At 30.8% G+C, this 15,100-nt stretch overlaps 1 protein-coding gene across 1 annotated transcript in view; it reads right to left on the minus strand.

Moving 5' to 3' along the window:
* LOC124371147 (nucleosome assembly protein 1-like 1) overlaps window positions 1-14,365 on the minus strand; it is a 29,877-nt gene extending 15,512 nt beyond the window's left edge. The window contains exons 1-3 of the mRNA XM_046829461.1: window positions 14,219-14,365; window positions 4,151-4,312; window positions 1,069-1,212 (exon numbers count right to left, since the gene is read on the minus strand). Coding sequence (XP_046685417.1) covers window positions 1,069-1,212; window positions 4,151-4,312 — 306 coding nt within the window. The 5' untranslated portion in view covers window positions 14,219-14,365. The remainder of the gene's footprint in view (window positions 1-1,068; window positions 1,213-4,150; window positions 4,313-14,218) is intronic.
* Between the last annotated feature and the right edge of the window lie 735 nt (window positions 14,366-15,100).

Consider the following 15,100-nt stretch of genomic DNA (forward strand, 5'->3'; position numbering starts at 1 on the left):
TTTATTGACTGTACAAGATAAGATAGTTGAAATTTTGTTTTAGTTAAGCATTTCTTTAATGTTCTACAATGATCTAAAGCCTAATAAAAAATTTAAAAAGAAATCTAATAATTGGTATTACTTATTCATATGCCTCTCAGATAAACAAAAGTAAAAAATATTTAATTTTTGTGATGCATTATTTTGTTTTACTAATATTTTTCACATTCATTATAAATGTATATATTAGATACTGAATACTATAAAAATCTTATAAACTAATTGACAAATAATTGTTTAAAGTTTGTTCTGAAACAGTTATATAAGTCTTGGATTCCCTTACAGTACATTGTCGGATTTTGGTAGATATTTTTCTTAAACTGCTACTGGCTACTTTTGTTAACCGTACATGTTCACTAGTGGAGTTTCAATGGCATACAGAAAAAAAATCTACCATATGAGCTAATGTCACATTAAATTTTATTAATTACAATAATAAAAAGTTGTGAAAATCAATTCATGTTCAAGCATTCAAACAAACTTTTCAAAGAATGAAAAATCTTGTGTGTACATTTAAGAATAACTTTTTCAATAGAGGCTTAACTTGTAAAATAAGACAATAAATTGTATTTAGAAACAAGAATTATCGTTTGTGAAAGTCCCACACAACACATATGACAAGTAGGTGTGCATCTTATCAGACTTGTGATTGGCATTGTCTTCATAATTGACACTGCAAGGTTTCTATTTTTGCACAGCGTAAAAGTTTCAACTGCTCACATTCATGAAATTGAACTTTTTTATAAAATAAAATGCAAACTTCCTGAAGCAATGAAACTCTTGAAATCTCTATAAAAGTATGAATAGCAGAAATGTTGCAATAAAATTACGTTCACTTATAAAACTAGGCATACTTGACTACCTTATCAATCTAAATAATAATATTGAACTTTTTATACACTGTTAGCTTTAAAATGTGTGATAAAGTGTATTGACAGAAAATAATTCATGTGTACTGATAAACATATTTTGCAACATTTTACAAAACTTATCAACAATCAGGTGTACTTAAAAAATGTAATAACTTACTTTTTCATAGAGAGGTGTGTATAACAGGTGGTATTTGCATTCAAGCTCATGGACTTCTTCGTAGAACTTTGCTTCTGTATGTGTCGCCTCCAGTTGCAGTTTCTTCAGAGCTTTTATTCTACGCTTCACAGGTGCCGGGAGAGACTGCAACACACCCATATTCAATATAGCCTTTCATTTTAATTATATCATTCAGTTTCAATTTTAACACATACATAAAAAATAATATACAGAAACATATAATTTATCTGTTCAGTATTTTAAGTAATCTCTGAAAGTGCGCAAAGTTAAAATCAATCTTTTTGAGGATGAGTCAAAATTATTGAAGATTGCTATGATCGGATTGATACCGGATGTCAAACTAAAAAAACCAATACAAAATGTGTGCACTGTCAGGACTGAATAATGGCCTGGTATATAGGATACCTACCAACTGGACTGAGTTCCCTCTTGCAACAGTTTTCATTCTTTTAAGAGGGTGCTTAAAAAGCCTGTTAAAAGCCCCCTTCACTTTGTACTGAAAGTCCAGTTACGGCGTCTATTCAAATCTTAGTCTGGGTAATATCGTACATCATTGGCTATTTCAAACAATAAAGTTTTAATACTTTATAGTATGCAGTTGTCACTCTTATCTTGTCAATTTAGTTATGAAGCTGTCAATAATGTAGACTTCACAATAATTTGACATACAAGTTCTTATTTGTTACTTTACAAACATAAACAAATTTGCAAAGTCAGAACCTCAAGGACTTGGTTAGGATCACATGAAAGATAATTCTGATTGAGCATTTCCTGTATTAACTCACTTAAATTGATTACACCAGAACTTGGAATGATGCTTTCCAAAGATGTTTCAACATTGAAAAAAAACCACAATTTTTATACTTTTATTTGTACATTTTTTAATGATATTTTTTATTTAGAAATATGTCAGTATATGAGGGCTCATATATCACAGCTGCAGATACTGTGGCACGGTTTGTCCCAGGGGTCTATCCTGGAGCCATTATTGTTTTTGTTACATAGGAGGTTTGCCAGGAGTGATTAAGGGGTTGTATAGTGTTGTATGTCTGTGTGCTGATGATTCCAATGTTTCGCTTTCTGATCAGAGGCATGGGAATATTGATATTTTATCATATATTGATTGAAGTATGATTAAGAACTTTTTTAATAAATATAATCTTATATTCAATTCCTATTCAATATTTCATTTTCTATAAAAAATCCAGATAAAATTTCAACTGTGACTTTTTTCTAGACAATGACAGAGTTAAAACCACACAAAGTTTCTAGGAATTGTAACAGATAAGAATTTAGCTTGGGATAAACATGTACTCATGTTACTAATAATATGTCTACTGGCCTATAAACATTGCGACAAATAGCCAAACTTAATTTAAGCACACACCTAAATTAATATATTTCTCATTGATCCACTCACATTTAGCATTTATACTCACAGAATAAGCATTTATGAAGCATCAATGATAAGCAATTTAAATAGGTTATTGGTCCTACAAAATATCTTCAAGAGTAATAATGCATTTAATATATACAGATTCTATGAAAAATTTTTTCTTAACTTGGAATTCTGACAGTATGTAGTTTACAAATATTTGAATTAATAATATAAATCAATATTTGTGTCATATACTAATATACATACATATAATACTAGTTTTAATAGATATACCGATTAACACAATCTTGAATTTAAAAAATTACTGAAGTGTGAGATATTTACATAATTAACCAACAAAATTTGTAATGGGAAGAGATCTGTTAAAATTTACAAATCATGCAGCTAAGTTGTTTTTATATCTTTTTTTAATATGAGAAATTTTTTAAATATAAAAACCAATTAATTAATTTAGGAAGAACTTTAAGATAAATTGTTAAAAAGTAAGTTATCATTTAAATGAACTAATGTTACAATTTTCTATTAATATATTTAAATTAATTTTTTTAAATGCGTCTAGCATTTAGTTTTATTGGACGACGCTATTCTTTGTACCTTGACATATTATGGAATTAAGTGGTTTGACTGACTACTTCAATACATTTTTATTAAAACACTCAGTGAAGGTCACTGACATAGTTGGTTATTGATCAGAATCTATTAGCAAACCATATATAGTATTACAAATAACACCATAAGAATTGTTGTTAAGAGCTCTGCAATTTCGCTAAACACATTATGCGTATACAGGGGAACAACAGAGTTCTAGGGAAAAAGAGTTTCCACCTGATTTAAAAATAACAAAAGGGCACCATTATCATGTTCACCTGCACCGCTGTGAACATTACATTGAGATGGTATCAAAGAGCGTTCATTACTAGATAAATTGAACTTTATTCCCATATAATATATCTACTATAGCAATATGTTGCCTCGATGAAATCATATACCTTATAACACAATACTTGTTATAAAATTTCATGCAGATATGTTTTCAATACAGAACTAGCAAATTACATAATTTGCCAATACGATACACATTTACACAACACAAGTGATATCAAAACATGTCCTTGAACTTTGTGTTAAAAATGTGATGTAATATTACAAGTTTGGCAATGGAACACAATAATTGTATTTAAGTATAATTTACTAAACTGTGTATGATTAATAGTTACCATTACGCTATAATCATGATAATTTAATATATATATATTTGCTTGTGCATCATATCTGAGAAATAACAACTTACATGTTTGATTAAAAATGTTGTACTCACAGATTAATCTAATCTCAATCCTAAGATTTAAAATATTTGGGTGATTTAAATGTTTATCATTTGTTGGTCTACACTTTATTTCAAGGGAACTGCCCATAAAAAGAATGACTATATTTAAAAAGTTATTTAAACAATAAAAAAAATCATATTTTTTGCATACAAAATAGCTAGTGAGCAAAACTACTAAAGTTTTAACAATAGCAATATTTTCCAATGTTTACAAAAATTACTTAAATGTGAATAGTACTGTAACTTGTCAAAGTATTCACCAAATGCACAAACATTTGTGAACTACCTAAGTAGTTTCAATTACAACGTAATAACGAATCTATAAAATTACCCACCTGTAACATCTCTGCGTGCAGTCGCCCCTGGATGGCTGCCAACAGATCTGGCCTCCGCAGGATCTGTGACTTGAGGTCGGTGCCAGTGCCCGACTCCTCCTCGTCCTCCATCTCCTCTACCTCATCGGAGGCATCGCCAACTCGCTCAGGTTCTGCAGCCATCTGTGTCAACCAAGAAAATTGCCCTATAATCTCTTCCTTCGATGTCAGGTAATCTTTTAAAACCACTTACAAGTAACTGTCCAGCATTCACCATATTCCCATATTAATTGTTAGTACCGTCTTATGAACTGGCACAACAAAAACCTGAAATGGACTAGTTGTTTGATCAGCCAATTATGACATACATGAATTAATCGTATGAATCTCATTAAATTAAGAAATAAAATAAATTGATAAGATGTTAACACTTGAGTACATGTGTAATCAGTCTGCTACTGTCAAATAATGAAAGTGTTTATGCCATTAATTCTTTAAGTTAAAAAGTAAGAGATCTTTTTTGAGTAAGGTTCACTGTCTCTTGCACTTATGGTTCAGGCAAGCACTGTAACAAATGTGAGAGTCACCTGTCACGATCTCTTGCTAACAAGCATGTTCTATTTGCAATTCTGTAACCGACCTATATGCGACTTCATTGTGCGTTTAAAAATGTTTCAAGATTATTGAAACTCCCACTTCATGTGATCTATGGTCAGTGATACATATTTTAATGCTAGTAATATGTCAGCTGTAAGTATTCATTTCCAGCTTTTTTGTAGCATTTGTGATAATGTAGCTTTGCGAATCATGTCTGAAGCCAGGCACCGTTTACCACTAATTTTAAAGAATAGAATTCCAATACTGTAGTACATTTATATCTTGTTGTGTCTTACATTTATGAAGGGGAATAAATACAGAATAAGCGATTATTCAAATGTACACAGCCATGAAACCAAAAATCATTTTGGTACTTTGGGATTATACCGACCACACCCAGACATGAATCGTTATTTCACATTTCGTTTCTACTGATTACTAGATTAGCGTAGAACAATATTTCGTCAATATAAAACAGGAATTGTCTTATCGCAAACACCTCCCCATCCTCAGACAGAGGTCAAAGTCGAGCGTCTAGTAGATAACGTGATTGCAGAGTCTCGCCGCCCGTTCAGCTGGTGCATCGCTTTGTTGTACTTCCGTGTTTTACCTCTACATTTCTCCAAACACAAAAATTCAACAAAAACAAACATTTACCAAACTAAACTTTTTATTAAAAAAACACTCAAAACTTGTTTTTATTCTTGATCACATTCCGCCACCCAAAATGCGAGTGCCTCCGGCCATCAGCGCGGGCTTCGGCAGCACCTTCGGTGCTGCCCCGCGCTGATGTCGACGAAAGAAAAACATCCCTCGAGATAGTACCTATCAGTAAAATATCAAATTCTAGAGGGGCTAATCAGAAATATAAATTGAATTGTAATGGAAAGGCAATGATGTACCGTGCAAATCACGTGATGCCGCGCGGCCTGCCGTAATCAGGATTCTCGAGAAAGATAAGATAACAGCGACAACAATACCGATCACAATACCTGGAAATGCTTGTAAGTTTGTAATTTTGTAATTGAAGAGTTGTTTTTTCGTTCTATCATGTTTGTTTCTATAAATTTCTATTTTTGTGTTCTTCATACTGGTGTGGTCGGTATAATCCCAAAGTACCATCATTTCAAATTAAATATTTTTTTGGTCCATACAGCATCATACTCAAGTATTGATGGTAGTAGTATTAGATTTTGTAACTTTTACCTACAGAAATTAATTTTAAGAACTCCCTCTTCCTTTATTTAAAAGATACATTAAAAATAAACTAACGGAAAACTTTATACTTTATTGAAGACTTTTTTACATTAAGTTTTTAAATTTTATATGTTGATTGTTTTATGCATTGTTAACCAATGTTTATAAATTGTTTTTTCTATATTACAGAAAATGGATCCATGTCAAAACTTTAGTATTAGTATTTAGTATGAAAAGATAGTTTTAGTAAAATTACTATAACTATCTATAAGAAAAAAAACATGACAGATGGCTATAATGAAAAGTGTTTGGCAATAGATAGTTAGATTTGAATGCATTGAACAAAGATAAAATGTAATAATGGATGAGAGAGTTCAAGTGTGGGCTTCAAAATATTCATGAAGAAGGACATTCAGATTAACCATATGTAATCATGCTGTAAATGGGTAGCATTGACCTAAAACATTATTAGCAAAGGCAGACAATTTACAAAAAATAATTACTTCCAATGAATTTGGAAAATATTATATCAGAAAATCATAAAATCCAGAAAACTGGATTTTCAGTGAATAAACAAACTTTCTGTAGAAAACTACAAAAAGAGATTGGACATGTGATTCATTACAACAAAGAAGAAGAGGACGACATGCTCATTCAAATTATGACAAGCGATGAAAGTCTTCTTTACCAACCCTGAATCCATGACAATATTATATACTATTCCAATACATGTGAGTGGGGTATAAACACCTATTTAAGAAGTAGACAATATTATGTACTATTCCAATACATATGAGTAGAAGAAGTTTGCACCCCTTTTACAAAAAGAAGGAACTAAAAATTCACTTATCCAAAATATATATTTTGTAAAAATTCAATGTACTTTTAGCAAATATACACCCTTATTTACATACATGCAATATGGATAAATATATGTTCAGTAGTATCTCAAAATATAATCTCATTAACACAGTAAAAATATCACTTCTGGTTTTTAGTTGTAATGTTTTAGTTTTAATTGTGTAGCTAACATGTTAACTAATAACAATCATAATGATGACAACATGTGATGCAATAAACAGCTACCACTGACCAGTCACTGATTTTCTACAAATCACATGAACTAACCAAATACGATAAGCATCCATAGACAGTGCATTGCAGAAAGTTTGTAATCAGCTGTTTAAAATGATGTACATCATATTTCAGATGGAAAACACTTCTAATTACATCAATGTAAACAGAGGTCTACTAGTCAGATAAACTACTACTAACAATGGGATGGGTAATATTTGGAATACTAAAGGTAACTGAATGCAATAGTTACAAAAATTATAAAATTGCATTTCTAGTAGATACTTTATCTTTTAATATTTGCAAGAGATGACATTTTTATAAGCTTTGTTCCCTGATGTAGATTATCAGTTGCTATTTGCCAGATGGATTAAAGGTTGTGTTAATCAGCATTTATGTTTACTTGTTAAGTGTTTTAATTATGTGAAGCATAATCTTTGGATAATGAAACAAAAGTTTGTGTTACATACAAAATTTGTGCATAGCCAGTGAAAGAGTAATTTTCAATAATATACTGTGCCGAAATTTCTCTTACCATTACATATGAACTTTGTTATTATTTTTTTTTTACACTGTGAGTTGTCATACAAAAATATGTGGTGTGAACCGAAAGATTTGGATGTTCAATACAGTTTTTCATACTTTATTAGAAAATCAAGTATAGTATGAAATTCAACACCCCATGCTTTCATTCCATTTATTTAACATTATGCACAACATTTTTTAAATGAAATTTTAGGCAAACACGGTTCAAATGCTAAAGAACATTATAAAATGTGGGGAAAGCAGAAAAATGATCAGGTCAGTATTAGGAAGATATTGACATGTTGTGCAATGATTTTATATAATTTTATTCAATTACTATACTAATACTCTCTGAAAAAAAAACAATTTTTCATGTTTATTAATTAAGTAAAGTTTATTCATTAATTTTGTGTTTTTAGTATAATATTATACAATTTAAGTATGTAAGCCTAAAATTTAAACTTAAATCATTCTTATAATGTTGGCTGCACTGTAATAATTAAAAGCTAATATTCTCAGTTTTATAGAATAAAACGGAAATGGTAGAATTTAAGGCTCTATTATTTTAAAATAAGAAAAACAGTTGTGTTAATTTGTAGCTCAGGCCAAATGACATGAGTTGATTCTATTGATTAGTTTTGACAAACATATACAATAAAATAATTCTAATAAAATGTTTTTTGTTGTACTTTATAATGTCCAACAACCGAGGAATAACCTACTGACAATATTTTATTTTTAAAAGACCCGATATTGAATGCTGCCATTGAAAATATTACTAAACATCCAATAATGGATGTTCGCCAATTGCTGGATTAAATATTAATAAAAATAACAAGCAGTTACTTGCAACTTTGATTTCCTACTGTATAACTAGGATTAGTATTTACTGGCATACCCTATTTAAATTACATACTAAGCACTTCTGTTATAAGAGGTCACTAGGAGATATTCCAATTTCCTGATCCAATTTTGAATACTTGGGCTTTAGTTACAAGAGCAGTATTTTGAAACCCTGAAATCGGAGAGTGAAAGTTTTAGAATAAGCACCAATGATATAACAAATTTCTCTGTAACATTCCATAATATTTGACAGCATAATTTTAGTAAACTTGATACACTTTAGGTCAGTGTAAAGGAATAATAAAAGTCAAAGTCTGGCAGCATTTTATTTTAGGCTTGTGTTTGGAGCACAAGAGATCGAGTGACAATTCTAACTGACCAATTCCCTTACTGATCAATACATCTCTCCTCTATACATGAAATGGTTCTTGAAAGAATTTGTGGTTACCAAGACCTTTTTAAATTGTCACAATGTGCTCATAATGGATCATTATTTTTTATCATCATTAATTGCCTACAATGGAATCCATGTTTCCTCAGCTCAAAACAACTATTGGAAAATCCATTTCAACAGTTTATATATTAATTACAGTAATAATATTTACAGCCCCACAGTATGTTATTCAAAGGTATGAATATATATATAAACCTGATACAGTACACCTGTTTTCTTGGTTCAGTCTAGGTATTATTTACAAGTTTTTATATAGCTAATCATTATTGTATTGTATGTCCCCTCAGTACAAAAACTGGACCCATTGCCCCTCAATGGTTTCCTGCTGTATCAAATTACATGTCTGGTGCATTGCTTTATTCCATTTGGAATGGTCACAAGCTCACTGCACTACTTTGTTTTGTTGTTCCTTGAGTCGTATTAGTACCCGGGGCCTTCCATTTTTGTTCCTTCTGCTACTGTAAATATGCCGACCTACATAATGTCAAAGGGAACTAATTTTGTGTATCCAAAATATACTAAATAGTTTGGATTCGTAACTGCTGAAATCTATAATAAATGTTAGATAATACTACTGCCATTAACTATTTGGAGCACACTAAGAAAGATAGGCTATTTTGTATGTAAATAAATATTCTGGAATACGTAGCTCATAATGCTTGGAATTTCGGAATAAAAGCATGTTGATGTTTTTATTCTTGTAAGTAACATACAACCAACCATCATTCATTCTCCACAAACTTTCTATGATATTAATACAATTTAAATTTGATCAATTGAAGTTTTCTATAAAAAGTTATAAAACCCTTTTGTAAATATACAAAAACACATTTGAAAAATCACATATCAGAAATTTACTATGAACATACTACACACATTTGACTAGCAATATATGAAGACTGCAGTATATATCAAAGATTAGTTTACTGTAAAGCACATCAAAGAATTCTTTGTATTTGTTTTCTTCACAAATTTTTTAACCAATAAAAACAGGACAAACTGTTTATGGAAATACAGTAGAGTCCTGCTAATCCGAACTAATTGGGACCAAACACTGTTCAAAAAAATATTCTAACTCAAAAGATAGTTTTAACTCCATTATATTTAAATAACAACAAGCCTAATGTTTGAAACAGTAAATACACTTTATTCTACATTATTCAGTGCACTGTACTAATACATAGTATCTAACAAAACACAAAAAGTATTGGAGTTTACAATAAGAAAACCATTACTTGTAGATTATACAGATTCACTTTGAAGATTTATAGTGACAGTGATGGAGTGATGGTGAGGGAGGGGGTGTTATGCGTTAGTAGATGGGGGATGGGACACTGACAGACAGTGTCTGTGACAAAGCATGGATACATACCGATTGCTCATATTGCTAAATTCGCAATTTCAAATCAAACAAGTGCAGCGAACATTATGTGACTTAACAATCAGCCAAGGCCACAATCTGTAAAACTGTAGTGAAACATCTCTAGTAAGAACTGACAGATTTAAATGCTATACAACATATAACAATGCTACATGAACATGAAGAGCGGCATGAGACTTCATGATAGTAGCGAATCACGACGAGAACGATAATATGAAGGTAATTAAGAATCCAACAAGTGTGCAACCCACAGTCAGTCTATGAAATATCCCCTTTACCAACAATACCAGGTGAACATCCTATTGACTTTTTCCACTCATTGTTCGATGACGTCTTTTTAAACAATATTGTGAAATTTCCAAACAAAAATGAACATATTTTTTAAGACTTGCTACAAACAGTGCATAAAACTAAAACAGAATAATTAATAGAAGATGCAATTGATGTTTTCACTACCCTCGCCCAAACAATATAAGGGTAGATTCCTCTCAATCCTTTAATTAGTTTGTCCCTATCAAAGGACCGATGCAACGATGAGGAAAGCTATAAGAATAGGGGTGTTTAAAGTGCGAGATGTTAAACATTTAATCATAGAAATAGGATTCTGTCTTTTATCCCGGGAGGGATTTACCCCTACATAAATAAGCCCATGAGCTCATGGCAGAACAATTTCAATTCTCCCAGTGTATATTATATACATACCAAAATATATATACACACACACACACACACACACATATATATATATAAAATTTAGTACAGATAGATGATCTTGTATTGAAGTTCAATGTCTACAGTGGTAAGAATGATTTGACTCCAGTAAAAGTAGCAGGTAGCAAAAACTTGGGTGTTGACCACGCCCTACTTGCCGCCATTAGTCAAATACAAACACATGATTTACGTTGAATAAATTTGGAGTACAACTACGTTTTATGCTATTAAAATTGTATTATAGCGAAGCTATACTTTTAAATGTAAAAGAAATGTATTTGTGTAAGATTATATAAAAAAAAACTAACTTTACTTAAAGCATGTTTGAGCAACGTAGTACTTACAACTACTATAACCAATCTGACATGGTATTTCTGCAGGTACTGATGCCGTCTAAATTACATTATATTTTCAATATATGCACGATACAAAAATTTAGAATGTTCAAAAAGTCTTCTAACATGCATTTTTGCAACACTGTGTTTGTTCTGACTTTTCTTACAGCGAATACTATTTGATTTCCATATTTTATTCTAGTTTTCATCTCCTCACTACTAACTGGACACTTGGAATTTAAAGGAGCAAGGTCATTCATTATTTTAGAACATTTAAAACTTGTTTAATGTTTCAAAATACATTTTGAGACAGTAATTGCATGTTTATCACCATTGTTCTTGCCGATATCACTAGCCTACTTATTACGTAAATGAAATAACAAGAGCAGGTATTGATTAATTATAAATATCTATAGACCAACGTTTTCTTTAATGGTTTTAATGTTTCTAATTGATAAATCATGATTCGATTGTGTTGGTGGCCGCTTATTATAATGCAGCAGTTTTTATCCTATTCACTGTACAAGTGTTTAAGCATTTTCTGTATTTAGGTAGTAGCCGGCACCACACACTTCTGAAAAAAATTCCCTGCTAGGTCTAGTATTATATTCCAGGTCAGTCCATGTGAACGCTTGTAATTATTAACCTTTTCTATTTACAAGTACATATTTATTTATTTGTCTCAAATAGGCTGCAGTATAATAAGTTGCCACTGCCACAATCGAATCATGATTATCGATTTTAAATATCGATAGTACTATCAAATACAACATTACCCTACAGATATTCATAATTAATCATTGGCAGCGGTTTTTATTTTATTATGTACTGAGTGTGCCAGTGACTTCATTGCCAGCTGTTGTTATTTCAATTATATAATGTGCAAGTTAGTGACGAGAAGAACAATGGTAATAAATATGCAGATGTTGGTCCAAAAAGTATTTTTAACCCTTCCCACACCTTTGATGGATATATTAGAATCGTAGACTATGACCAAAACACCAAATACAGTTATATCCGATATTATAAAATCATGCCTGATGGAGTTTTCAGTATAAAAAAAGGCCTTCCAAATGACCGGTGCACGCTCGGTGCTTATCGCGGTTGCCAAGGAAGTATTTAAAAACAACCTTCACTCTACTGCAGGGGGAGGGAAGTGTCCTTCATCTTACGCTGACCACCTGCTTGTCAGTTCTGCGTCTCCTAAAGAGCCATGGCAAACATATCTGTGGCATGTATTATTGCTTTCTCGGTTGTCACAAGTGCACCGATACAACGTATCTCGTTATTATTCTTCATCGTGTGGTAGTGATGTGATTAGTTTGAAATATTTATCTTGTTTTATAGTGCTATGAGGTGTATTTTCATAGTAGAATTCTTTTAGAAAACAGTTTTATATATTATAATATATATATATATATTTAGTTATATATAAATTAGCAAGATTTAAAACCAGCTTTCAGTATTTTTAGATGCTTAGATGGTACTGTATATCGATGATTGAATATAATTCGATAATCATGATCCGAGTGTGGGGGTAGCCGCTTATCATACTGCAGCCCTCAAATGTAATAAAAGAACATTCAATTAATAATATATTATTTCAAGACCCTAGTACAAAAATTTTAGTTAATACAGTTATTGTGGAAAATTTATATTCCACTTTTCGGGTTCGATAAGCGGACCCGGTTTTTTATATTGAAATTGGCAAACGACCAGTACTTACTTGATATATACTTACTCATAACCATCGATATAGGCCTAATCAATCAATACTGATTAATTATTTTGAACAATTAACTTATATCATCTATATCAACAGCTGTAAACACTTTTAAATAATAGCCTACACGTAAGGTAATATTTCAATTTTACATAAGTGTTATTGAGGACTATAACTTAAGTAGATACTTTTATATCGATTGATAGTCTAGGATTTGAGACGTGAATATTAAGTTAGGTATCGATGATTACATTCTTCTATATAAAAAACCGGATCCCTTTATCGTACCCTACCCCACTTTTATCACAGACCTATGAGGTAGGTAAACTAAAAGTACAATATTTTGAAAATAATTACTTAAAGACTCTTATAAAAATATTAAATATAGCCTAAATGAAAAGTTACAGCTTTCTAAAATCAGAATGAAATTTTATACTACTTGTAGCAATTTTAGAATAAACAGATTAGAAATAACTTAAGTATTCTGAACATAACTTATGATATTTACATGTATAGGCCTATTACGGAAAAAGTGCTAGAATAAATTTCCTGTTGTTAATGGGCATAAAACAAGAAAATTATAATTATGCAATGATCTAAGATCACAAGGCCCACCTTGTTTTAAAAAGGCTTCAGACTACTACAACTAACGACTTAATTAGTAATAGCCCCAGTAAAATAAATAGCAACAGTTTCAAGATCTCAATTTGAGAGATGGTGACACTCAGTATTAAAGTTGAGAGAAAATGCAATCATGGTCACTCAGAGGGCTTGACCCAAACCGAGTTTAATTTTGCTTTATACGATTGTAAACATTTTTCCTTGTCTATTATATTGAGATTAGTTTTGTCTAAATACTAATAGAAGACATGCAAAGGATGCTACATAGAAAGTGAGCTGTCAAGTTTCTCTGATGCAAAGTCCATATAAAATTCAAATATACTCTGATAAAGCAGTTATTCTGCTACAGGATAAGTTTAAAAAACCAATAAGTACACTGGGATAAAAACCGGTGAGCTATTAACGCAAATAATTTCGTTAACATTGAAAAGAAAATTGAAAGACTGTATCCATGGGCACATGGGAAATGTCTGAAACGCATTTATTCACAAAGTTTTATATTCCTCTAGTAACATGGCTAGGTAAAATAAACTACATTTAGTATTACACTTTGAAGGTAGGTAATACAAGAACTCTAAATTGATCTAAATTAACATTAATTCAACACAAGTTCTTTGTTAGACATTACCTTTTTACCGCTTCTGATCTGATGGAAAGATGGAGGTTGAGCTGAAGGAAGACGTTCTCATCAACTTGCTAAGAGATCAGGGAGCCAACGGAATAAAGGAATGTGAAAGTAAAATTTACCTAAAAAAACTCAGTGCAATCATTTGAGTTTTAGCATTGTTATGAACGTGATTAAATCTCCATATGTATTTGTAAACTATTAATTTTCATTATAATTACAAACTAAGAATATATGCAAAGCAGTATAAGGTCTGTAACAAAAGTGTATACATACAATTACTTTGTAAATAATAAAAACAAATATATTTAGAATTTTAAAAAAGATAATCAAATCGTTTCAGATTAAATAACTGTTAACATTACCAGTGGTTAGTACAACAATTAACTAATTGTCAGTATAAAATTACATCATAGAAAAAAAACGTATAATTCGGGATATTTTGTTTCGCGGGAAATAGTGCGTTGAGGAGATGATCAACTACAATAGTGGGTTGGTGGGAAAATATTTAAGCATTTGGCATGAGATATTTACCAATAAATTATCGTACTATAATAAACATAAAAGTTGGTGTAAATGTAACTATTTAATGAAATAATATTTTTAAATGCTATACTTTTTTGTCTATAAGCATTCTGTAGACTGAGTTCCTAGATTAATACTAAGAAACAGCTGTTCGTTGTTGACAAATGTAAAAAGTATTGATGCTGGCTAACTGGTTATGTTATGTTCTTTGAATAGAAGTAGCCTATTGTATTTTGTAGCCATATCTTTTATATACCACCTTTAATATATCTTTATTCAACAGTACCTTCAATTAAAAAAAATGAAGGTAACTATATTTTTGAAATGTTAAAGAGCTATGTTCGTTGGTAAAAGTGTGTA

Source organism: Homalodisca vitripennis, unplaced genomic scaffold (assembly GCF_021130785.1).
Source record: "Homalodisca vitripennis isolate AUS2020 unplaced genomic scaffold, UT_GWSS_2.1 ScUCBcl_928;HRSCAF=3893, whole genome shotgun sequence".
Lineage (NCBI taxonomy): Eukaryota > Metazoa > Arthropoda > Insecta > Hemiptera > Cicadellidae > Homalodisca > Homalodisca vitripennis.